The sequence below is a fragment of the Apaloderma vittatum genome, unplaced genomic scaffold (genome assembly GCF_000703405.1).
Source record: "Apaloderma vittatum isolate BGI_N311 unplaced genomic scaffold, ASM70340v1 scaffold294, whole genome shotgun sequence".
NCBI lineage: Eukaryota > Metazoa > Chordata > Aves > Trogoniformes > Trogonidae > Apaloderma > Apaloderma vittatum.
Window position 1 is genome coordinate 36979 of NW_009714124.1, and position 27120 is coordinate 64098.

A 27120-nucleotide genomic window follows, 5' to 3' on the forward strand; every position below is an offset into this window, starting at 1 on the left:
CTTCAGTATTTGCTTGAGGGTTTTCTTTTAAAGCTGTATTTAGTCTGATATGTAATTTCCTTCATCTTGGCAGATGACTTTTTATAATAGGATTTCAAAGGTAAGGCTATTTATGGATCACTTTCTGTAATATTTAGAAAGCTATAAGGACTTGCATTTAGTGAAAAATTCTGTAGGGTGGTTCAGATCAGGATCTTTATTATTTTTTGTTTCCTCGTTGTTTTCAATTTCTTATTCTAATTAATTCTGATGTATTTAACTTTTCTAAAAATGCAAGTACTTCAGGCTGTTTTAGATAATTAACTTGTACTTTGGATATTTTTCATTATATAATTTCTAAGAATTTTCTAGTTTAGAAAAAATTGCAATGTAGTTGTAGTTTGGTTTCTCACTTTTGATTAAACTCACTGCCATAATTTAGATTTAAACCATATTATAGCATCTGTTTAATCAAAAATTAGAATCAAGTACTGTGTTTATCTTTGTAGAATGAATAGTTGATTTCAAATGTTAAAATTGGTGCAGGCAAGTTTCACAGGGAAATTTTTTTTTATGAAGTTATCCATCAATGCTGACAAGCCAGTGTTGCAGATCATTCTAAGCCTACCATACATCTGATACAGTTTGGCTACAATCTGAGAATTTTCAGAAGATGTTAATGAACCAGTAATTTCATATTTATTGAAAAATATTGTTCATTGTATTGCCAGTGGGTTGGTCTTGCCTGGCCCAAAAGCGGGAATATTTCCCAAAACATACAGCATTAGCTAGATATCTTTTGAAGGAGGATTGAACAGTCTCTTGCTTAAACATTGGTTTATAGGAAATGCATTAAATTGTAGTCTTGAAGCTCTGAATAGATCCATAGGAAAAAAACCCATCTGAATTGGCTTCCTGGTGGATTACTCTCCTGCTCAGTGAGTGTTGAATACTGTAAGGATCCTGGCTCTAGATTTGACCTTACTAGAGCTTGATCCATTCCAGCTCTCTAGCTGAATGAAACGAACTGTGATAGTAGTTTACCTAAAATCTAGTAGCTGCAAAGTGTGACACTTTTTATCTAAATGTAGAAGCTCTTTTAATGGCCTCTGCATCAGTAAAGTTGATTCATTCTGTATTGTTCAACTGCAGGTGTAAGTGTTTTCAGAAAGGGGGCTAAGAAGGTACCAGCTACCAGGGAGGGAAGTAGTGAGTTGCTGTTGTAGTGTCTGAAGACTACCCCACAGAAATCAGGGAGCTAGCAATGCAATTAAAAACATTAATTAAACGTATTCTTGGAATGCCAGAGCACAATATAAAAAATGTCTGAATCCTGACCATCTTTTGTGTTTGCAACAGCTACTTTTAGACAAAGTAAATTAAAACAGCTATGTTACCTGCATTAGAGTTATTTTACCCTCTTGATATCCAAGCATGGCAATAATAAAGATTGCGTACTATTTTTGTTAATGCTCCATAATATAATTATTTTTTTAACTTTTCCAGTTACTGTACTGCCCCTTAATTAGTTTTATTTCTCTGTATCAAATTACCATCCTGTTTATTTCTTAATTTTTAACCTTTTCCTAAATCTTCATAAGAATCATGTGTTTGTGAAGAACAGCACAGGCACATTATGCCATCCTGCATCCTTCACCCCTTAAACTCCTGACTCCAATATAAATGTTTCTGTTGGCACCTTTTGCATAACAGTTTCATACGGACACGTGACCATTTTTAGTGCCAGAAATCTATTAATTGCATTCTTATTCCTTTGCTTGACAACCTAAAATAGTTTCTTCAAGATCTTGCTGTTGTTCATGATAAATCATGTAGGAACTTTTCAGAATTCTTTTGCTGGAATGTATCTTGTCATTGCTGCTAACATCTCAAGCATCTGTTGCTTATAGCACATCCCTACACCAGATATTTTGGCTAACTTACTAGTTCATGAAGTGCAACCAGAAGGTTTGTTTTCTTAAAGGCACATTGGGAGCTTTGCTGCAACCACAAGAAGCTTTAACCTTCCTTCGGTGGAATTTTCAATTACTACGAAGTGCTTTTTCCCTATTCTGCTTTCTATACCCAGTTAGAGCATGGTCTGGTAACATTCTGCATGCTTCCAGCTACTGTTACTTTTTCTGTTTATCTGTGAATTAAGGAAATAAGTAAAATAAGAGAAAGTTACAGTGGTTTTATCTTTCATAGAAACATAAAGTGTTTGAATTGCAGAACACTTTCCAGTGCTTATCAGTGTTAAACTTTTCAAGCCAGAATTAGTGTTTAGCTTGCATTAATGTGGTTTTTCAAAGAATTTTGCCAGACAAAATCATGCTAGCTCTCTACTGCAGGAGACAAAAGCCAGATCACTAGCACTTGTTTTTGGGGCACCTTGATAGATTGAAGTTACATTAATGATAATCTCAACTGTTTCTCTACTGTGATTTACCTGTTTTCCATGTGCTAATAACTCATCTGACCCTTACGTCATCTACAAATTTTTGAAATGCAAATTTCCTTTTACCAAATTCTAAGTGAGCTTTTTGCCACTTGACACTCTATACAGCCAAAGCTTGTGCTGTCTTTTCAGTAATAGTTTTAATATGTAATTCTGGAATTATTTTGAGAAACACACTGCTGAGTCTTCTCCAGAATATTACTGTTTATTCCAGAAATTACTGAAGTGGCCTTGAAGAACCTGCAGTTCCCAAACATTGTGAAATCTATTTTTTATTTTTTTTAATAGGATGCAGCACAGATGCCAAGCAAGCTGAGGAGCAATCTGCAGCTGCAAGTGAAGAACTTTATCCTTTCTGTAGGGAGCCAAGTTATTTTGAAATCCCTACAAAAGAATTCCAGCAACCTTCACAGGTAGCAGAGAGCACTATTCATGAAATTCCAACAAAAGACACGCAAAGCTCCCATGCAGCAGGGGCAGGGCACGCTTCCTTTACCATTGAATTTGATGACAACACTCCAGGAAAAGTAACGATCAAAGATCACGTGACAAAATTCACATCGGAGCAACGTCACAAGTCAAAAAAGCCTTCGTCCAGTGGTCAGGACCTGCCTGGGCTTCAAACAGTGATGATGGCTGCAGAGAGCAAAGTAGCAGATTGGTTAGCACAGAACAATCCTCCTAGAATGATATGGGAACCAACAGAGGAGGATTCCAAAAGTATTAAAAGTGACGTTCCAGTATACTTGAAGAGACTGAAAGGTAAAGTGCATAATTCCAGCTATGCTTTGTTCTGAAAGCAACAAGTCCTTACCAGCATCCAGTGAGTGGATTCCTGTGCACTTGCGGAGTTGAGCTGTAATCACAGAGACTCCACATACGCCCAAGAATCTGTGCTGGGAAATTTTATTGCAGTATTAAGTCTTAAAAAGAGGGTAGGAAATGAAATCGCAAATCCTCCTACAGTAAGTGTACTAACTGGAGATATTCGAGTACAGCTTAAAACATCAGGTATTTAAAACATTGATCTTGAAAGGGAGAAGGAAAAAACCTAAACCATAGCTAAATGTTGTATCTTTTTTTCCCCATGCATTACTTCAAAAAGCAGAATTGCTTTTTAGAATCAAAGCTTTGAAGTTCAGTTTATGCTTTTAGCAACTCTCTCAATAGCATATGGTCTGTGAATATTCATGTGCTGAAGAAAATCATTTATAGCGAAGAATACATCATATAGTTATTTTGCTTAAATCAATCATGTATGATGGAGCCAGGTTGGAGTCAGGAATCTGAAATAGACCAAGAGCTTCAATTTTTATATGACACTTGCAGAAAATTGTATTTATAAGAATGCTGCTGTTGAATGGAGTTCCAGGTGATGATACGTCTTAATTTACTGCAGACAGTGGCACTTCAAATAAAATGAAATCAAAGGATGTGTGATCAGCGTACTTTCTTTTGGAGAAGGAAGCAATTCTGATGTTGAAATGAAGATTCCAGTGACATTTAGACTTTCAGAATGAAAACTTTTGAGCTTTTTCAAGTCTCTCACTTTCTGGTTTTGAATTCAGCAGGTTAAGCCTGCAATTCTCATATTTCTTGATTCTGCAACATTATCATGTCTGTCTCTTAAACCAGCTGTGACTGGGTACAATGTCCTTTGTCTTACTGATCATAAGTCTGGTTTTTAAGACTGCTCTTTCAGATGGAGCTAAAAATTAAAATTTTGAAAAGAGAATTATATAGGTGTGCTACCATTAAGATAATAATATAATAATTCTTCTAGAGTATATCACAGAGTATTCTTTGGTCTTCATGATACTGTGTTATATTCATCAGCATTCTTTAAAGTATTGGCCATGTCACTTGGATAAATAGAAGGGGCTTTGTTTACAAGACCTTAGCCTTCTTCTAGCAGAAACTCCTCCGAGTTGATAAATTTTCATCTGAGAGGTGTAAGTTATGGGGTGCATACGACTGTAATAAATATCTGAGTTTTGTAATCTTCTATGATCTGTTAGTATTCTCACTCATACTTTCTCATATCATAAATATAGAGAATATACCTAACCACTTTAAAAGTTTGATTTTAAAAAACAACACAAACCCTTTTTTTTTCTCCTCAACCATTTTTTACAATGCCTTATACTGAAAGTCACACTGATAAAGTAATTGTGACATGGCTTTCACCGGGGTGTTATATGAGTATATGAGCCATCACATTATTTTCTTAGGCACTGTACAAAATAAGTAGCAAACAGCCGTTTAAGTTGGGATTTCAGCTATGTATTCAGTGCTATTTAGCCTGATAAGTAAGGCATGATTACTATTTAACTGAACAGTAGCTGCATATCCTATGTAAGTGAGAAAACCTTTAAAAAAAGTTATCCTCTTGAAAATTTTTTTTAAAAAAACACATTCCGTATATACATGTGTAAGACTTGATCTAAAAGAGTTCTAAGAAGGTAAAACTGTTCCTTCCCAGGAACTGAGCTAGAATTTAAAAGTGTAGGCACTTTCATTGCGCATGAAGTTTCTCTGTCTTAAATGTGGCTTACTGTGGATGAGCATCCAGCGTTTCATGCATTTTCAGATATCATTGCAAAGTATTTTTATAGGTGTACTTACTGATTTATTAATATATTAACCTTATTCATAGATCTTAAAACAGTTTGTGGAATGAATAAGTAGTAACAATCATTTTACATGTGTACATCAGATGCTGAGGGGAGCAAATGTTGGAAGCACTCATTGTACATCTTGGAAAGAGTAATGAATTCATTTCACTTTTCCGTAGACATTTCTCATGCCAAACTATTGTAAATATCTGAAGAATCCAACACTATGAACCATCGCTCTCAATGGGTATTTTCAGCTACTGGAAGGACTATTTTAGAGGTTTCTTTTTCCTCTTTATCCTGCCTAGAATGTTTCAGTAGTCATTTGTCATCAACTCGTAGCAAGTTGAACATGTTACCAGGAACTGCGTATATAATTTGCAGAGGCCACATACAGAGAGCTGTTGGAGTCTAAACAGAAAACTAATTTGAAATTCTTTCTCTCTTAGTTTGCCTGCTTCTTTTGTATGTGTTGAGTAGGAGATTTTTTTGTTTACTTGTTCTATTATGTTACATATTCTTTTGTTTTGCTTCTAGGGAATAAGCATGATGATGGTACACAAAGTGATTCAGAAAATGCTGGTGCACACCGGCATTACAGTAAGCGGGCAGCACTTGAGGAACACTTAAGACATCATCATACAGAGCTGAAAAAGTCACACCAGAAAGTCCATTCCACAGAAAAGCAGCAAGAGCAAGCTGGTTTGAGTCAGACTGCCTTTATGATTGAGTTTTTTGATGAAGACCATCCTCGAAAGAGACGTTCTTACTCTTTTTCTCAGAATGTAGGAGCTCTGTGCCCAGAATCTCCATCTCCAACACCTCACGCAAGAGCTGAAAGAGTGAAACCTACATCAGGAGAGAAAGCAGCCCTTTCATCTGTTCAAGCTAGCTCATCGCATCACAGAGCAGTACATGGTGTTCATGCAAAACTTCTAAAACAAAAATCAGAAGAGCCCTCTGCTGCATTACCTGTCTTACAAGTTACGTTGTTAAGGAGTTCAGGAAGCCTTGGCCACAGACCTAGTCAGAGCCAGGAGATGGACAAAAAGTTAAAAAGTCAACATAGTTCTGCTGCTACTGAAAAGGACAATGAGGATGACCAGAGTGACAAAGGTACTTACACTATTGAGTTGGAAAATCCCAATTCTGAAGAAATGGAAGCCCGGAAAATGATTGACAAGGTGAGAAACATAAAATATGTACTGATGTTAAAGTGGTATGTGATGTGTGGGCAGCAGTCTATGGCATCGGTTTTACTTATTAAAGCTGCAGCAATAATACAAGCTTTTAAGCCAGTCTGTAATGATGAAATACGGACTGTCATAAAAGCGGGAGCAGGCATTTGGCTGCGTTATTCCTGTTTGATACTGCTCTTCTAATTTTAATGTGGTTTCAAAAGATTTAAGTACCGTAAGAATACTAGGCAGCGGAATTCAGTTAAGTGATACCTTTATGGAAGTTGTGAGATTTGAATTTTTTTTTATCCTTATGGAAATAATCATCTGTTCTTAGAACTCTGTGGTCTCTGTTTTTATTATATAAATTTTTGCCATCCAAGTTATCATATAGAAAGAGATTGTGAATGTTTTCTGTACTTACAAAGAAGTTTATTCATCTATTTCAGTATCCATTATAAAAAGTGTAAGAATGTTTTCATTTTCAAAAAACTAATGTCATACTTATTGTTTGAATATAGGTATATGCTTCCTTATGCTTAGGAATCTTATGATGATCAAGTAATTTCTGCTTCTTGGTAACACTATAAATAACCATACGCATTGTATTTACAGTTAAATAAGTGCAAATAAGTCTTTCTTTGGATTCAGCAAAAAAAGTAGGAGAAGCTCCATTTAATTATTTGGCTTAACTGACTCTTGAAGAGGATTTTTTTCTGTTTTTGTATTTTGCTAAATGATCCATTCTGGTGGAATGTGCTCGGTAAAGGCAATACTGAGCTCAATATAGGCATCTTAGGGGGCCGGTTAGCTCAGTCAGTAGAGCGTAGCACTAACAGTGCTAAGGTCGTGGGTTCAATTCCCGTTCGGTCCCTATATGTTGCCTGATCTAGTTGAGAGTTGGCGTCCCTGGTGGCAGGGAGGCTGGATTAAAATGATCTCTGAGGTCCCTTCCAGCCTAGGCCATTCTATGATTCCTAATCCTGGCATCCAACTGTAGGCATTTTTTTGGCCAATTTAACAGGAAATTTATTGCTTGTTATAGAATTTATCTAAGGATTGTTTTTGTGTATCTTAAACTTTTTCAGAGCTGAACAAATACATTAACATATTTAGAATTAATTAGCTAAATGCTGAAAAATATTTTTGAAAGACAAACTTCACTGGTTTAATTTTTAAGAAAAAGACTACCATAGTGAGGAAATGGGGAAAATTTATTACATGTGGTTTTATTTTATTAAAGGTGTTTATGGAGCATTTGATGGGGGTGAGATTAAATATAAAGAGAATTGCCTTTGGTAAAATAAAGATTTCAGCTCATGGATTCTGAAAAGGCATCTTTTGATTTCAAGTCAGTACTCAGGGAACTTCTGAGAACTGAAAAAGTTCCAGATAAATCACGTGAATGTTAAAGAAAGTTATTGCTTTGACTTAGTGGCTACAAATATCTACATTTAATTCCTAAGTTATAATTCTTCAAGTAGTTTGCATCAGAAAAGGTATCAATCGTTTTTACTAAGTATAGTTGTGCAACAGGGTTTATTTAGATATAATACCTTGGAAAAGACAATTTATGTACCTTATAAGAATGTTAGTACTGTCTAATATTTAGTATAATTATAATTATATTTAGTTATTATTATAATAACAGTTATTATTATAATAGTATTTAGTTATTTCAAACTATTTGTGGTCTGTAATATCCATTCACGTTATCTGCAGTGAGTTTTTGGTTGAAACAAATCTCCTGTTACAGGAGAGATTTGGGAACAGGAGGTGAATGTTAGCATTGGGGATGGTAGTAAAGTATAGGTTAATATTCCTAGTTTTGTCTAAAAAGATTTTGGACATCATAAATACCCCTACTAAAGTATTATGAAGCATGTGTTTTACACCCTGTTTGACAAGTCCTGCACAGTTTTTATTTGATTTAGTAATAAGAAAGAAGTATGATATCTTTGTGAAGCAAAGGAAAACAGCCACTGAAGAAAATCAAAATCAAATGGAAGCCAAAATTTCTTCCTCCAGCTGAGCTCAGCTTTACTTCCCTCCTATTTTAAATTGTTAATGCTCTGGATACTGTTACTTTACTAAGGTGGATAAATGAGGAATAAGACAAGGGCTTTTGTTAGCCTGTTGTCTGCTGTGCTGCTTTAATGAGGATTTAAGAATCATTGGTACACATTTTATCAGTAATTCCAGTATAACTTCACTTTCTTTGTTGCCAGGTATCTTTTTCTGAGCGGTTGCACTGCCTGCTCAATTGAGTCTCATTTAAGAGTGCCTGTTCTGACAAAAACTTACCTGAATTTCAAGAGTTACATTTGCTAGGACTGGAGTGAAAATGTACTACAAAGAATAAGGGTAACTTTCTAAAACATTTCCACAAATAATGCATTCTTGTCAGTAGCAGTTTACATGAGAATGATGCTAAGATCTATGATTTACCTGAAGAATTTCCTATGGAATAAAATCATTCTGGGTTTGGTTATTTTTCCCTTTTACTGGAGGAAAGGGTGACAATGATGAAAATATCCAAAAATTACTTTCAGTGTCACTCATTCGCTTGGGAAACCTTAGCTTTAGCCTTACTCCTGCAGGAGTAAGAGAGTATAGGGTTTTTTTTCTGTGGAAAAGAACAGAAGAGCATCAATAAGTGCACATCATAAGTGGCATCAATTTGAAAAAAACCAATTATTAGTAATGCCTCTTTAAGAATCCAAGAGAGGCATGCAAGAAATCCAAGTTAAAATTCTAAGCAAAAAAAAAATAAATCTGTCTGTAAGAAACAGATGAAAAGATGAGGAGGAAAATGTTAAGCTATATTGTTTCCTTCAAAAGTACCATTTTTGCTTAATGTAGACTTTTACTAAAGACTCTGTGAGATAGACTTAAGGAAAATAGATACTTATGTGGAATGATTTTAAATATGTAAAAAGGATTTAATTTAGATTGCTACAGATACACTTCTTCCTCTGCTACTCTTTCAGTCTCTTAAGAAGGAACTATTGTCTTTAAAGCAGAAAAGGAGTAGAATAACAATCTATTATTTATTTTTGTTGACCATTTTAAAGTTTGACTTTTCAGAAGAGAATTTGAGAAGGATAAAAAACAATCAGAAGAGGAAGACATATTCTGAGTAACAGAGAGAAGCTTTCTAAGTGGGATACTTTTCCCTAGGGGGGAGGCATAATAATTTATCTGCAGTGCTGACTATCTCAGAGTGAATGACTGTCACTTACCTAAAATGAAAGATTTCAGAAACATTGAGGCTTGTCTCTTGCACAACTTTCAATACCTAGATAATTTGCTGAGCCAATTAAAATCAGGCAAAATAGCAAGATCTGACTGGCAAGATCACTGAAATACAATCGGTTTATATAAATGACTGAACTGAGTAGGAAAATAGAAATTTTTTAAATAGGTTCCAAATTTGTGAGATTTTACTTTAGGGCAAAAAAAAAATGTATGTCATAAAAATAATAAGCAGATATTTTTGAAAAAAAATGATGCAGAACCTGTAGATGCCTGGAGTTCTCTGGAGATTCTTCTTATTTCACTTGTATGTCAGTTAGTGATTTGGACTGGGTGTATTTTAAAATCTTCTATGCTTAGATGAGCCATGACAGGAATAGTTGTAATTATTTAGTATGTAAGGAATACTTATAATTGCTTCTTCTTTGTTGTTAGGAATACTAATAATTGTTCCTTCATTGCTGCTGTTTCAATTTTATTCATAAATCTTAAAGGTAATGTCAAAGGATGTAAATATTGCTGCACTCTGGCCAGTTTTGAACAGGTTAATTTTGTTTAAAATTGCTGTGTCATGTCCCTTTCGAAAACTAAAACATCGTGGAGAATAACTTAAAAAAAGAAAGAGAGAGAGAAAAACCCTGTAGAGTTTAGGAAAAATCTTGGGCTGTGTTGTTTGGCAAAGAGAGACAAGCAGCCATCAAAAGAAGATTTCAGAGTTCATTCTGGTTTGAAATGTAATACATATCTATGTACACGTCCAGGACAAACATCAGAACATGCAAGTACAAATAGAAGGGGAATGGATATAGCTTAGAGGTTTTTTGTTTGTTTTTTGCTTAAGTGAATTTCATTTCATACTACTTCTGAATGAAAAGATGTGTCAGAGTTCCCATTTTAGAGATAGTGGTTGTAATTTGGAAAGAATTGCAATCCTCAACTGTTACCTGCTGTAACTGCCTGCTCTCCTCAGTCAGCTTGTGAGAATGCTATCTCTGCACTGTTCCGGTGCTCACATAGGATCCGTACTCCTGCCAGAAACAGCACAAACCAATGCATGCAAGCTATGCCTTCTATTATTGACATTTTCTCCGAAACACATATTCTAGGACTTCTGATGTATTTTGTTTTTTATTAACCTGATATTCTTACCGCTTTTTTCAAATTCTGTTGGTCTTTTGGTTTATAGAAACTGAGTGCCTTCTGCCAGTATTACTTGTATGGAAGAATGTTGTACATTTCCTTCTTCTGTCACTAGTTTACTTGCCTTATATGGTCTTCTGTCACCTTTCATTTAGAGAATATAAATTCTAAGCAAGTTTAGTGCTGTTCCTCACAAACTCCTGGGTTCTTTTCACTTGTTCTCTACAGTGTAAATGTATGGTTATGTCATAATGTTCTTTAAATAGGGAACACCTGAAAAATAGCGACAAACCTTGCTTCCTAAATTCCTTCCATTAGCCAATGATATTTCTGCATCTAGGTGTTCAAATATCACTTAATTCATGCTCCTCCATGAATTTAGGTAGTAGGCAAAAAGGTGTATAAAATAAATCTATTGATGACGTTGAAAAAAGTTACAATTGACTAGCAGATGCTGACTCTCTTTCTCTACTTTTAGAGCTCTTTTAAAAATTGCCATTGAGAGCAATTTCATCAATATGTAAAAAAGAAAAGCTACTCTTGCATCCTAAAAAGACCACCTTGAACATACCAGCCATAGAACATTCTCTACTCAAATAGCTTCAGAAAGTCATAACACTTTTTAGCAGAATAATACTCTTATTGTTGCATCTAATGGCTCAGTACCAAATAAAAGAAATGCAGGATATTGCTTTGATTTAGAACGTCTTCAGTGTTACTTTTTAACACATAAACAAGTATGTGGAGAACAGTCATAGGATTTGCTTTTCCTTCACATCCAGCCATTGTTCCCCTCAGGTAAGTTCAATGCTTTCTTCTGTTAACACTTCACAACTCTCTCTATTTTGCACTGAGTTATAAATTTTCTGGTTACATTATTTAAGTAAATTGGATTTTTTCTATTAGAAGGAAATTGTTCTCAGCAGTCATATCAGATTAAAACATCTTCCTAGGTCACAGAAAAGGTGAGTCTATCAGTGGATGAAAGGATTCAAAAATTACATTTCTGCAGTTCATCCTTCTTTTTGTTGATATAAGAAGACTGCAAATAATCAGGCTAATGAGTTTTCTTTTTTCAATAAAGCAAAATACCGCCAGTAATAAATTTTAATAAATGAATGTGCAAATAATTTTGGATGTGTTGGGAATATTAAATACTTAGAGACTGTTGCAATAAATAAAAAGCAACTTGGTGATCTTCAGGGGTCTTCTTAAGGGAGTTACCCTTTTGGGGAGTTTTGTATAGGTTTTATAGTTATTTTTCTTCAGTGAATTTCGTTTCAAGGTATGTCTGAATGCAAATACTTTGTAGAACTTACTATAACAGAGTTAAACTCTTCTATGTGTGTGGAGGAAGGAAAAGAACAGAATTGAGTCTATATGTATATTTTAGTTCTCACCAGCCTACCTAACCAGGGAATCTAGAATGTTACAGCATCCTGTATGCATATGGAAACACTGGACTTAAAGCTTGCTTTGTTCCCAGAATTGTTTTCTTCAATTATACTAATTTAAATTTCCTTATAAATAATTGGGTTTCTTACATGAGCAAAGACATTTGATATCTCAGATTAAATATGCTTATTGCCAAACAGAAGTAAATCAGAAGTACCAAATCAAACCTCAGTCCATCCTTCTGTCATCTTCAAAAAGAATTATTGTGTTCATTCAATGATTTTGCGTTCAAGGCCAAGTTTGTATTTTAGGTCATGTCCCAGTTTATTTTACATTGGAAAAGGATGCTGTTTTAAAGTCTTTATTTATATAGATAGACAGGCCGTAATAGTAGAGACCTTGTTTTTAATGTGCATGCTGTCATCCTTAATTTTACCTGATTATATACTGTGCAAAGGGTATACATAAAATATTATTCTATTGACACAATAGAAAGGAGTTCTTTTTTCCTCTTTAAAAATTTGGACCAAGTATTAATTTTGGAGGTGTTGTTGTTCAGGTGTTCATATATACAGCAGGTTTTTCATTTTCATCTGCTATGTCTTTCTGCTCAGAATGATACTTACATTTCAGTTTGTTTTGACCTTTTTGACTGTTTTTTTAATGTTTATGGATGGTAATAGTTCTGGAAGGTGATCATAAAAATATGCAACCTTTTTTCTCTTTTTTTCTCCGAGGTTATGTCTCTTCATGCTATATTATGTTACTAGCTAATGTGTTCTTTAAGGGCTGTATACTTTTGAATTATTTTGTTGTTGTTGTTGCTTTAAGTGTTCATAAAGTTTTTTTACCAGATCTTGTCTTCTCTGTTGCAAACATTGAAGTTTTATCAACAATTTTGCAGCTAGCATGAAGCATTGTACTAAGCATAAAATAACTGCTAAATGAAGACTTGCGGACTGACAAGTTTTAGATTAATGTTATGCTAAGTATTTGAAATGTAGGAGTGACCAACTGCTAAGTTGGTATTTTATGACATTGTTACTTTTGTATATGTCACTCTACTTCCCTGAGAAGTCTGCTTTTCATCACTTGTAAATAGTGTGCGATGCACAGCAGGGATTGATTTGAAAACATGGAGCCATGTACCACATCATAACATTTTTTTTAAGATCTCCAAGGTTTACTAGAAAATGTATATTCTGAACTCTTTTACTAAAACATTGTCCATCAAAAATCTTTTATCTACAGGGGGAAATGCTTTTCATTGCAATACGTAACGTGTAAACTCCATAACAAGGGGAGTTATGATAACATACTTGTTAGGGATCTTCTCATGGCAAATTTTTGCAATATTGCAAATTACAAACTACTTGAAAAGAATCAATGGGCAGGGAGTAAGTTAGGAAGAAAAAAATAAAATGTCAGCATGTTTCAGTGACTGTTTAAAGAACCAAGACAGATATATATATTTTCAGCAAGTGGCTTTCAAGTCAAATCCAGAGGGTGTGAAAAGATAGTTAATTGCTTTTACTATTGCTTCAGCAATTTCTTCTAGAAAGAATGCCTTTTAGCCCCATGGAGTGTCTTCGTTGCAGAGTGACTGTGAATACAGTGCTGAAAAAGCAGTAGGACAGTGAAACCTATCAAATCATCTGAGTATATGAATTTTGTCATCAGTTCTAATCTTTTTTCCTTTGAAGGGAGGCATATTACAGTGTCTGAACTTAGTGTTTCCTTTTCAGTTTGGAATTCTAAAGAAAAATAATTCTTCACAGTAGTGAACAGGTAAAAAATATTTATATGTGTAAGTATGTAACTGTCACATGGTAAGAGAGAGTTATTAGACATGTCACCTTGATTCTTTTAATTTGCTTTTGTAACTTTTTATTTTATACCAGAGCATCTTGCATCTGAATCTGTGTCTTCAATATATACTCTTCAATATATACTCTTCACTTGGAATGGCTAGGATAACTGCATAGAAGGAGCAGAAACTATTAAAATCAGATTTCTGAAAGCAACTTCGTTAAACACAGTTCAAGCAATTGCTAAACACAGACTGAGCTTAGACATTGCACTCTGGCTCATCACACTTTCTCAAATGTGGGAAGAAATGTTTATCTTTTGTCGGTTTTATCTGATGAGTAATTCTGACTTTTTACAACCAATTTACTGTATATTATGAGTGTCTGGACTACCTTCTTTGGAAGAATTAGAAGGAGCTCAGTCTGAACGCTAGCGCAGCATTGCCAAGGTGATCTGTGATACGGATCTGAAACCTCTTCCCTTGTTCTCTCAAATCCTCTCTTCTCATTAATCAAGCATGCTCTGAGTGTGGATTATTTACACTTCCTTCTTGCTTACTACCTCCAAATTGTCTCCAAGTCCTGCTTGTGTTTCTGAATTTGTATCTCTTCCCTCTCTTTTTCCTATCTTTCTTGCTGGTCTGACTGTATCAATTTACAGCTCAGTTTCTGAAATCTACTTCTCTTTGATTTCCCTGAAAATCACATACTCATCATCTTCCTGTCCCTAAAAAGATAGGAAACTTAATTGCCATTATAATCACTTTACAATGGTAGATACAATATTTCAAATTTAATCACTCAATCCATGTTTTAATTTGCTATGGTCCTGTCTTTAATGTGTTGTACAGTACAGCCTCTTGTCCCTTACCTCTGCTTTAATTTAATTTGCCTTTCTAACAGCTCTTCTTTGAATTTACATACTTTTTGTATTTGAGTTTTTTCTTCTCCTTGTATATAGATTGTCTGCACTGAAATTAATAGCATTTAAATTATCATCATTTTCAGATACATTTCCAGATCATGGTTGTAACTGTTATTACGAAGAACAAAAGTAAAATTATTCAAATATGATAGTATTTGTAAACTAAAAGTAAATGGATAAGTTCTAGTTATAGGTTTCTGAATTGCAGCTAGAATCTATATTGATTTGTTTGAGTTTTTGTCAATCTTATTAGTATTATTAGTAATTGCTGCATATTCTTTATGTTAAGGCTACAGCAGTAACATTATTGGGAAACTTTAGAAACTCAGAATTCTAAAATTAGAAGTCTTCAGATTTGTATTTTGAATAAAATTTATGCTCCTAGTTTGGGTAAGTGCTCATAGAAATGCTTTCTAATGCTTTATGTAGCATGTATGTATGCAGAACCGTAGAAGAAAAGTTTCTGACGCTCTTAACAAACACCTTCATTCATTTTTATATCAAATAACGTATGTTAGAACAGGCGTTCTGTTGATGCCAGTATCTTCAGTAATAATTTAAATGAGAAGCTAGTTCTGTTGACATTAAGTACTGAGTAATTAAAATATTGTAGAAGAACTGTAGTGTGATCTTCATAAACCATTTAATTTCAGAACATTAATTCTAAACTATTTAAAATTTAAAGTCCCAGTGTTAGGATCTTTGAAAGACATGTTAACAAAATACAACTTGTCTTTTATTACTCAAGAACTTTAAAGTTTATAAAAAGCACATGAGGAGAACATCAAGTGGGAGTTGGTGCCTTCTTTTTTTTAGCTAACCTATTTTCTTCCTTTTGATTCAGAAAAAATAGTTCCTGTTGCCATTTATTTTTCTGACCAGTGTTTATTTAGTTTCAAGAAGGTCTAGCATATATCAATAAAGAAAAATGGCTTCTGTGATTTTGAAGAATAATAATTTTTGATAATTAATCCTAATGTCGTTATACTGACCTCTAGTATAGTTCATCTGTGGCACAAAAGGTATTAATTCCTCTATTGGGGGGCAGGGGACAGGCGAGAATGAACAAGACCAAGTTCTAATTGCTAATACTGGCTTGTGTTAAAGCTGTGTTTCAGCTATGCTGACAAACAGGTGTGTTCTGAGTCATGAGCTGTTTTCATAGAGAAATGTGTATGGCCTGCCAAAACAGATTATTCTGCTTTCCACAAAATTAGCCCTTGCAGAAAAGGAAAAGGCATGTGCTTGGACCTGGTCATGTAACTTGTGCCGTCTCCAAAAATACACCAGTACTTCTTGCAGTGAATGCGTCTTGCTTATATTGTGTTACACAGATTTTATTAACTCTTGTTAGTGGCTAAATAATTTTTCAAATCACTGTTTCATGTAGATGAAGTTATATTCTCAGTTACAATATTGGACAAACTGTTACTGAGATGAAGTGATGAGATTTATTAATATCTGCCTCAACGTACAGTTGTTTTGCATTCAGTTATTTTGTACTTTGTACTTTTCAGGGTGAGTACGCATTCTAGCAAGTAACAGCGTGATGCTTTGGGACTTGCTGTATTTTTAGCCTCCCATTCTGTCCTTCTGTTTTACTGGTGGAGCCACAGAATGTAAATGAATTATCATACAGGGGTCTTTGGAGAGCTTAGCATTTATTGCTCTGAAATTGAGAAGTATGCATCAGGAAGTCCCTTTTCCCCTGCTGGTTTAGCAGACTTCATTATACGTCAACCATAGTGTTCGCAGTTCTGCAGTTGAGAAATTACTGGATTTTCCTTTGGACTTTCTCAGAACTGACTCTGAGCTACAAGGCTGACTTGAGATGTTGTTATCGACGATCATTGTTATTAAGGATCATGGGATCACATAGGGTGGAAAAGAACTTAGGAGGTCTCTAGTCCAACCCCCTGCTCAAAGCAGGGTCAGCTTTGAGGTCAGGCAGGTTGCCCAGGACTTTATCCATTTGGATCTTAACACCCTACAAGGACAGAGACTATGGAACCTTCTTACGTGGCTGTCCTCAGAGTGAAAAAGCTTAACTTTATGTCCTGCATGAGCCTCTCTTGTTGCAATTTATGCAAGTTATCCCTTGTCCTCCTGCCATGCACTGCTGTGAAGAGCCTGGCTGTCATCCTGATGTGCTCCCCATAGGTGCTGCATGTCTGCTGTTGGCCACACCCAAAGCCTTCCCGTCTCCAAAGGGATCAAGCCCAGCTTCTCCAGACTCTCCCCACAGGGAAAGTGTTCCAGCCTTGACCATCGTAGTGGTCTCTGCTGAGCTCCCTTCGGCTAAACAATGTCTGTCATGTATCAAGGAGACCAAAACTGGATGCAGTGTGACTAACATTCTGCAATTCTATCACCTGTTAATGCATTTGCTTAAGAGGGCAACTGGCTTGGCTTGCAGGTTAAACAAAATGTTGATTACATTTCATAAACGAGGCTTGACTTTTTACAGTGATGTTGTCATTCTCTTGCCATTCAAAATGGCCTGATTTGCCATAGGAATTGTTTCGTGCTTCAGAACAACAAAGTATTTATATTTAAACACAACCATCAGAGTTTATACAATGTTTCTGACAGTTCCACCATTACAGCTGTGTGACAGGGACCCCGCGGGTCCCCACGTAATGAAGCAGATCGGTGCAGCACCTAGATTTTTCCCTGTGATTCAGATTTTAGGGGTTCTGTGAAAATTGTTTTCCTGGGTTGTGTTTCTTTGGTAACTGTATGAAACTTGAAGCATTCAGGATGAAATAATCTAGTCTTTCTGTTAAAATGTAATTTCATTAAAATAAATGATAAAAAGGCATAGCAGGTCTGAAAACTTTAACCTTGCAGAATGATTGCTTTTTAAGTAGCTGTTTGCTTGGAAGTTTCTTTCTTTGGTAGTTTCATTTTGAAATGACATCTGTTTAAAAAAACAATATTACTGTCTGTTTGGTTTCTTTAAAAAATAACATTTTTTTGTTTTCTTCATGATACATGAAGCAACCTAAATTAAAAAATAAGCATATTACTCTCTATTCCCAAGATTCTCTCTCCAAAAATGCAAGATAATGATTTTGTGAAAGTCTTTATTTAGACTTAGGAAACTTCATTTTTCATTGGCAGCTGTGCTGGATATGCGTCATTTGAGATAGCAAAGTTCTTGAAGTTATAATTGAATGCATAGATTCCCTTTACCTCCTTTATCAAAAATAAAACCACAAAAAAAGGCTGCCTTCTAATTATTCAAACATAATTATTCAAACAGCTCACCATCTCCAAATCTGTATCATGGAATCTGACAATCATTTTATTCCCCAGAACATGGTTAATCAAAGTATGTGTAGTGATTACTTTTATTTAAGGCTGTAGCTGCAGCTTCTGACAAACACAAGCTTTACAGAAACTCCAGTCTTTAAGTAGGTAAGAGATGCAGCAGTGGGCGTCATCAGCGTTTCCTCAGGATTTTTTTAGTTTGGTTTAGTTATCTCCTAGACTTCCCTTAAATGACTTTGAAATCGTGAATGTATTTAAAGAACAGAAATGTCTGAAGAATTGGAAGCCTTGAAGAATGTCATTCAGTCCTTGTAGAAAGATACAAGTCTCTATCCATTCAGTCATAAATCACAACAGCCTGCTGTTTGCACACACCCCTTGTCATAGCAACCCAGTAAGTGCAAATTTCATTTTTCTAAATAGTAAAGAGATTATTTCCAGCAGAAACCTTCAGGTTATTTCATGGTTGTTTCCATTGATGGTATATTCTCGTTATTTGATGAACAGTTTAACTGGCTCGGTTAATCCTGAAATTCTGATAGTACTCATTTTCTGCAAATGTATGACAGGTGAGTGAGTGATCTAAATTTTGTACTAAACAGGTTGATTTATATTTTGCATAGTTTTTGTATTTAAATTTTTGATTATGTATTAATGGCCTTATTTTCAAAGGGTTTTTGTATATCTCAGCTCTTAAATTTAGTCTTTGGGCTGTATCACGCCTGTGTGAATCTCTTTCTTGCTGAGATGAGGAATTTTATAGTTATATGGCAGTGAAAGTTAGACATGCACATACCAGTGCTCCTGGGTGTAGAATGAATGTGCAGTGCAAAAATATGTGTTTGTTGAAAAAGATGCTTTCCTTTTCTTTCTAATAATAAGTATCCCCAAATATTTGCTTATCTTTTCTGGCCTATGATGTCCCCACTATGCATAAAAAGGGACTGATATTAGGAGATAAATCTATCACTTGGATCTTATTGCTACTCATATTACCTTAAAAAAAAAATATTCAAACGGGTTTGCAGTCATTTCATTAATAGAAGAAATTTGCTTAAATGGGACTTCAGTACTGGGAAGGGTAGGACTTAAATAAAAAGCCTTAGATGCTGTTGTTTGTGATAATAGTGAAGAAATCTGACATGGTATATGAATGTGTAACCAGATATATGAGGTAATATACAGGCAGCAATTTACTTCTGTAGTCCTGATTAGATATGAAAGTATTGAATTCCATTTTCCTTCAGGAGCTTATGCAGTGAAATCACAATTTTCTTTCATGTAAAACTCTGTAGTCAATGGAACTACATTAAACACGGAAAAAAGTGACTACACAATAGTGATGTGTTCAGAGCAGTGGTTGATAACTGGTTTTCTATCTTCAGAAATTGCTAAAACTGTACAAATCAAAAATATGTCATTAAAGGAAAAAACCTAAGTTATATCACACTTTTTTTGTTAAAGACTCTTAAGTAACTGGTGCATAAGTGTATCTAGACATGATTTATGTATTAATTGAAAACTGAGGAGCATTGCCTGAATTTTTGAATTGCAGAAAAGCAGACTTTTTGCATGAAAGCAAAATGCAAATCCAATACATTTGAAAGAGCTTCCTCAGTTAAATATGTATAAATGCTGTAACAACATCTTTCTGGACATCAGAAGAGTGCGGCAGGAGTTGAATGACAGGGTGACTGGTTGTTTGGATTTTTTCTTTGTTGTCTCTCAGACACCAAAAAATATTATGTTTTGTGGCCATCTAGTGGTGAATCCATTCTACATACTCTCCTTCTTGAGAGTTCTAATAAACCCCCTAAGTCCTCTAGATTTGCTGTGCAAAACCGAATTACAGAACTGTTTCTGGGAAAAAATAATTCTGTATATCTTTTTCTCTTTTGCACTAGTAGTATTTTTTTACAGGAGGATAACATCTGTGAAGGTAATTTCCTTCTTTCCTTTTCCTTGTCTTTCTCAAAGACAAAACAATTTTTGATGTTAACATTTTCTTTTTAGCAGCCAATTTTTTATGTATGTGGGATGTTTCCCAAACAATGTCCAAGTCCTTAATAGTCAAGTAGTGAATTTATTTCTTAGGCAGAAATTTAGAGGTTTTATAAATTATTTGTTTTTAAGATACAAAATATTCTCTTGAAGTATACACCAATTCTGAAAGCAATTAATATTCATTAGTATATATGACTCATGAGGAGTTTGAAAGACAATATGCTGGCTATCCTGCTTAAGGTCTTATTACTAGTTTGCCATGGTAATAACATTTTTCTAGTATTTTTCTCTAAGGAATGGTTTTTAAATGTCGTGGGAAGATATTCTGTTATAAGCAGAAGGAATTAATATAAGCATCAGTAGGAAACAGTGTAATAGAACAACTACGCCAAGTCACGTCTTGAATGAGATTAGTCTACCTGGTTTTTGAGACCTGGTGGACTTCCAACATCTGCTAAGTCTCTAACAAATGAAAAACTGAAATTTTGTTTGTATTAGAGAAATTATTCAATAAGCATATAAGTAGCAGGTGTTAACATTTGTATTTCTTGTTTTCACTAGATAATAGCAATAATCTGAAAATTTGGTGTTGCCAGTTACTGGGTTTTTTTCCGTAATTGGGAAATGGACTGTAAAATGTCTTTCCTAACGATTTTTGCCTTTACCTTCTGTTTCTTTCATCAAAGTGCCATTTTTTTTTTTTCATATCTGACCATTCTAACCTGCAGTTCCTTGAATTTTCACAATAGATTTCTGCTCTTTTCTTAATTGGTGTAGATGTTTCTTGTATTTTCTCAAAGATAACTGATAAGCATAATCCAGCAAAACTGATTTAAACTCACTATCCAGCATGCCACCATCCATCCATTAACATTGAACATTTTATCTGGATGGTATTGGTTTAATGTATGTAATGATTTGTTTCATTTTCAGGTATTTGGAGTGGATGACAGCCAGGATTATAATAGGCCTGTTATCAACGAGAACCAGAAAGATTTAGTAAAAGATTGGGCTATAAATTCTACTACAATAGTACTGGAAGAAAAAAGACCACTGAGTACAACTGGATTTCTTGACACAGAGGTAGAATTTAATTTTTGACGGTCTTCTTTTTTCTTCCAATAAGTGAGAGCACTAATAACTGACCAGTAAGTGTTAAACACCAAGCAAAACCTTGCCTAGAAAACATTAGCTCAGAACTACAAGTATTTTATTTTTCTTAGGCCTTTATTGCATTATCAAAACTTCTCTGTCAGAGACAATCAGGTTACATTGTGAAGGTGTTTTAAACTTTGCTACCTTTCTATGTGCTCTAACATGGATGTGTTAGAAATGTAGCAGGAGCTTCCTTGCAACATTATTTTTGCAGCATACTTTTGCACAGTATATGCTTTTTGTAAGTTATGCAGCAGAACTGAGGAAAAGCTGATTATGTTTTATAGCCCAAAGCAAGGAAAAAAAATTCATAGAATCTTAGAAGGGTGGATAATATATTTCAAACTTTTTGCCAAAGCTGGAGGACTTCAGGTTTTTACCTTCACAGTTTGAGTTCTCAACGTGAGATGTCGTTCATAAGAAGTCACTTGCATTAATTTCCTCAGGAGCAGTATAATTTAATCAGTTGGTGAAAGAATAGACTAAGGAATATACCTGCTCTTATATATGACTCAGAATGTGCACACAAGCTAGATTTAAATTGTATTTTGTATTGAAATCGTGGGAGACATTCTGATATCGCTGTGGTGGATAAACTGTAATTTGAAATGTGTTTGGAACAGAATGCGTTCACAATGAAGCAGAATTAGTCTAGTAACAGTAATGAAGCACACCACTTCTGCTTGCCATGGTAAACTGTTTCTGGAGTACAATCCTGTAAATCAACAAACTTACAAGCAAATTTTCTGGAATATATCAATAAGTTGAAGTACAACTTTGCCTGCCATGAAAATACATTGTTTTTAGTACCTAGAAATCCCTTTGTTCTAGAGAAGGTGTACTTTGTCATGGTTATATTTTAGCTGCTGTGCATTCTTCCTACACTAAGTATGTTACTGTATCTAGATTAGTATCTTTGAATAGTTTCTCTAAGGTTACTGCTTTGAGTAAATTATTACCATACAGTATAGGCATATCATGTGGAAAAACTTGACAAACTCTGCCTTTCACCTTACTTCTTTGCATGACTCTAAACACAGCCTTTCTCTCTGTTCTTTTTCATGCCTTTTCTAGCATTCAGCTCTTTTGTGCCCTGTCAGTTAGAAGTATGGATATTTTTCCACTTCTATAGTTTCACAAGCAGCAGAAGACTAAGATTTGGTTTATGAATGTAATTGAGCATTTCGGGTATCATATTTTGCAAATAACAGTTTGATTTTTAGGAGACTGAGACCTTTGCAATCATATGGCAGGTTTGAGAATCCTGGGAATGGCATATTAAAACTCATGTTGATTTAAGTTGAATTACAAGAATATCTTTTTGATGCTTTGCTAAATAAAAAGGTCTTCATGTACAAATGGGTTATTTGACATAGTCTGAATTTACAAGGTCATTACAAGGCATGATAAGGGAAAAATAAAAATTGTTCAGTAGGTAAAGGAACAAAACTGACATAAGCAATGCTGGATATAGCAGAAATTAGCATATGAGGATAGATGAAGATGGAAAAAAGCTTGCCAGATAAAGTTAAAAGTAGAAGTTGGTTGATATATATGTAGAAGTAAGAGAAGCTAGTTCAGAAACACAGAGGTGTGTTTTGTACTACCATGATGAGAAAACTATCATGAAGATAACTATTGAGAGAAGAGTGCAATATCAAAAGTCTTATTACCCCTCAATTTATTTTATCATTAGAAAGGGAGAGGCAAATGTGTTTGATCTGTAAAGTATGTGAGTATCGTGTTGTAATTATATACCAATTTTCTGCTTGTGGTTTTTGGAAGTCTTACTGCATTACTGAGCTGCAGATCATAAGTCTGTAAAGCTTATTGAAAATCTTGGCTAAATAGTCAGGTAACCTCAGGGTAGCTCTGTGTTCCAGGCTTCCACTCAGATTGTGAGTGGACCTTGTTCCAACTGCCCGTCACAGTAGTATCTGTAGATGATTTAGAAGAGTGAGGTGAATTCAGAGCATGATTGACATAGATAAAGCAGAGAATAAAAATTTAAGAGAATTCAAGTAAAGGAGATTGAAAAGATAGCGTGGGAAATTAGGAAGATTTTACAAAAACAATTTGGGCGTTGAAAAATTATTCTCAACTTAAGGTATCTTAACTTTTGCAGGGTTTGTGAAGTACTGTGAATGATATGCTTGGAAAGGATCTAAAGCTGATTTTCTTACAAAGAAATTCTTAACTATTCCTTTGGTGTGACAGGCTTTGGTACTTGGGAGTAGTGTCTGATGGTTGAATTGAGCCTGCATGCTCTGGTTCTTATGTTTCTGGTTCCTGTGATTACAGATAGGCAGTAGAAGTACTGAATCCATCTATTTAAAGTATTTAAATGTTTTTATTTTCTGTGATATAAGCTGCCACTTGCGAACTAATTGTGATTTAAGAACAAAAATTTAAGATAAAGAGCAAAGAGAATATTGTTGTTGCTGCTGTTATTATTTATTCTTACCATGTGAGCTTGGTTAATAAAAATACTGCAGACATTAGGGCTATGATTTACGCATCCAGCTTTGATTTTGTTTTCAGTGGCCAGTTGTCTATGCTAACCACGGTTTTTAGATAATGTACACTGTTTATCAACATGGGTTTTGGTGGACTTTTAAGGACATACCTGATTTTTGTTCAGTAAGTGAGTTGGTTCTTCTTTTAAATTTTTTTAAGGCTGCAGCACAGTTAGAAACCTGGTTCTGCATCTGCAGGGTCATCAGTGCCATTGACTACAATATTCCTTTTCGTGTTTTGAATGCACATTTCATGTCTTCTTCGCTGGAGATAAAATAAATAATACTGCTGACTTTCTTAATACTAAATAACTTCATTCATGTAAATATTTGCTGTGTTGCTTCTTAGAAGAGAACTGCTTTGTGCATTTCGAATCCATGTATCCTTTTGTTTGTCCTCTCTAATTACACTAATTTCCTCTCCTTCTCTAGAGCAAGCTATTCAGTCTGAAGTTTGGTACATACTTATTGTTTGAACTTAGATGCTATACCGAAGCATAGGATGTTTGTGTCACCAGTGTCATATGACTGTGAAAAGGCAAATATGCCTTTTGGATACCCTGGAAAAAGTATTGTCAGTAGAAAAGGGCACTGCTGTCACCATGGTAGAAAGTGTTGGTGAAACTTCCTCTGAAATGCTGGCACTAGAATTGTTGCAGTCCTGACTTAAGAAGGGTGAATACAAAACTAGAGAAGGTACAAAGAGATGTACTCAGATTATTAAGGGAATAGAGGTTGATACAATTCATTTAGCGTAGTAAAGTTGTAGTTGAGATGGGTACAGTTGCTGGGCTTTGCTGTATAAGTGGAGTAAATGCAACAAGGAGAAAGAAGTATTTGAGATAAATGTCAGTATTGTTCCAGGAACAAATACGAAGACATTGGCTGTAAATAAAGTGAGTATGGAAATATGAAAAAATAGCATCGCCGCAGAAGGAATATTGTTCTGAAGTAGGTAGAATGGGGAGGAACTGAAAGAACTGCTTTCAAGAGAGAACTTCAGTTTACGAATGAATGGCATAATACAATTCTTAGGGCTTGAGGAAACTGGAGTATGTGTCTGAAAAGGCTCTAATTTATATTCAGCTTGTCGCAATACCTCTTTTTTAAAAGATATTTTCCTGTTCTGAAATGTCAAGTATTGGAGATGCTATCAAGTGTGTGCCATGGGTTTTTTTCAGATGTAGAACCTGAAGCTCTAAATCTTCAGGCTGACTAGTAAGTCCACATCAATGCATTAATACATTTTTCTAAGATCTGTTACTCCAATTTAGTTTGTATATACAATAAACATAAGGGGAAGCAGATTTAATGCTCACTTAAAAGGCTAGTGTGTAAACCCAGCTTTTCTGAAAGACTAGGAAATTCCTTTCTATATTCAGGAGAAGATTTAAAGGCTTGCTTACTGGAGAGTCTGTAAGATGCAAATTTATATGGATTACAGGAAGAATATTAGGATAACTAAAGGTAACTGTTTAAACATGTGTTTTATAAACCTTTCACATGTGCTTAAACTATCAAAAGAAACTGCTTTTCAAAGATTTGTTGTTTGTGCTCATACATATGGAGAGTTGGCAAAACAAATATTTACATTCACTGCTATGTAGAAAACTTTTTTTGGCAGTGTAATTACTTTCAGAGAAAAGTAATTTGTGTTGCTTTACTACAGTTAAACTGCAAAGTCTTAATATATTACTGTGTTGTAAAGTGGAATTCAGATTTCCAATACATACTCTGGAATTGATTAGGTGGTACTCAAGAAACTAGTTAGAGTTTTCTGTAGCAAAGATAATAGGATTTCTATCATATTTGGGTTTGTCTGTAATTAGTTGTTCTATTAAAGTTCGTTAGTACAGACAGGAAATAGACAAAGAGAAGTTTAGAGACATGAAAGAAAAATGAGGCTTTTTCAGTAGTTGTCAGTGCATAAATGCTGCACACGTTTGGGGGATGGTTGTAATACACTTTCTGGCACCCTTTTCCTTGCATTGTGTTCAGAAATGCCCATAAATAACACAGACATTGAATTGACTTCCTCTGCTGTTATTAGAGTTGAATTTTGTAACATTTTGATTCCAAGAAACATTCACAATGTGGAAATTTGCATAATAGTTCACACAAACAATTTGATGCATCTCTGACTTAGCTACATTAATATGATTCTAAACCAGATTTTTGACATTGCACTTGTTTGAACTAATTAGGATCATTCATTTAATCGGGAGAAATTCAAGATCATAAATTCAAGTAATCTCAAATGTCATAACTTTTAATTTGATCAAAGTCAGCATGCACTAGATGACACTGTTCCATTTCTGCTAAATAAATTTTTTAAGATTATTATTCAGTTTGTTCCTGGTCAAAGACTGGAATCCTAGAGTGGCCAGGACATTAGCCAGAAGTCAGCATTTAGTGTAGAAGTGCCAAGATTTGAACATGCAGCAGAGCTTCAATTTAACTTTGAAATAACTCCTACAGATTTCCTTATTAATCAAGCTTCTGGTATCTCTGTGTCCTTCACATCTCTTTTGTTGATCTTTAGTTGTGATTTTTCATTTGTTTTGCCTGTGGTTATGTAACTGCTTTGGAACTGTAGTCAATGACTTCTGGTACTTGCAGTGCTTTGTCTTTTCAGTCCAATAAGTTAGACTATGTAAATTTCCATAAAGCCTTTGATCCTGTACAGCCCAGGTCTGAGTGTACACATATGCACATATACGTGTAATTGCAGTTGCCTGCTGTCTGGTTTTTTGGAGGTGTGAGCAAGAGAGACTATAATGTATTGGGTAAAACAGTAATCTTGCATTATATTTAGAAATCTGATTTGGAAAAGAAAGAAATATCACAATCTTAAGATGCTGTAACAACACAAGAAGATGGTTTAATTTTATATTTACCTTTTCTTGCATTTTAAAAATGTTCAATGTTTCAAGAAAGTAAATTAATGTCCTTTCTAGGTCAGATGCAAAAAATTATCAGATACTGATTACGTTGACTTCACTGTTACCCAGTAGGATGGTTTAAAAGTAATGTTTGCTTCTTTTTCTGTTTAGGCCAAACAAATAATCTGATCTTCCTTTTCATCATAAGCCATCTTACTCTTTCAGTTCTTAAAGTAATCTTTCTGTAATGAAGTAGATACAGTATTTCTTCTGGACAAGAAGGTCTTCTAAACTGGTAAAATGACACTTTCTTGTCTTCCTGAAGCACATTTTTAATTTTTGAGGACATACACCCCTATACTAAATTTTTTTCTGCTCTCCTGAGCTGACGACTGAAATAACCTGGTTTTAAAACTACCCCATTCTGATAGATTTGTTCTATTTAAAAGTTCACTGCATTAGGAAATGCTGTTTATTCTGTACTGATTCTACAACACTGTAGAACTTGTTTGTTTGCCATTCTATAGCAGATACTTC

The 27120-nt window shown here is 34.7% G+C and overlaps 1 protein-coding gene across 4 annotated transcripts in view; it reads left to right on the forward strand.

Annotated features, from left to right (window-relative positions):
• The window catches only part of CEP170 (centrosomal protein 170kDa), a 71375-nt gene that overhangs the window by 16980 nt on the left and 27275 nt on the right, over nucleotides 1–27120 (forward strand). For 2 of the 4 annotated variants that reach the window (XM_009868615.1, XM_009868616.1), the window contains exons 7-10: nucleotides 2726–3199; nucleotides 5590–5754; nucleotides 6270–6271; nucleotides 20964–21113. In XM_009868615.1, the coding sequence (XP_009866917.1) occupies nucleotides 2726–3199; nucleotides 5590–5754; nucleotides 6270–6271; nucleotides 20964–21113 (791 nt within the window). Of the gene's footprint in view, nucleotides 1–2725; nucleotides 3200–5589; nucleotides 6237–6269; nucleotides 6272–20963; nucleotides 21114–27120 lie in introns of all 4 variants that reach the window. The other 2 variants (XM_009868613.1, XM_009868612.1) reach the window with 2 other exon arrangements.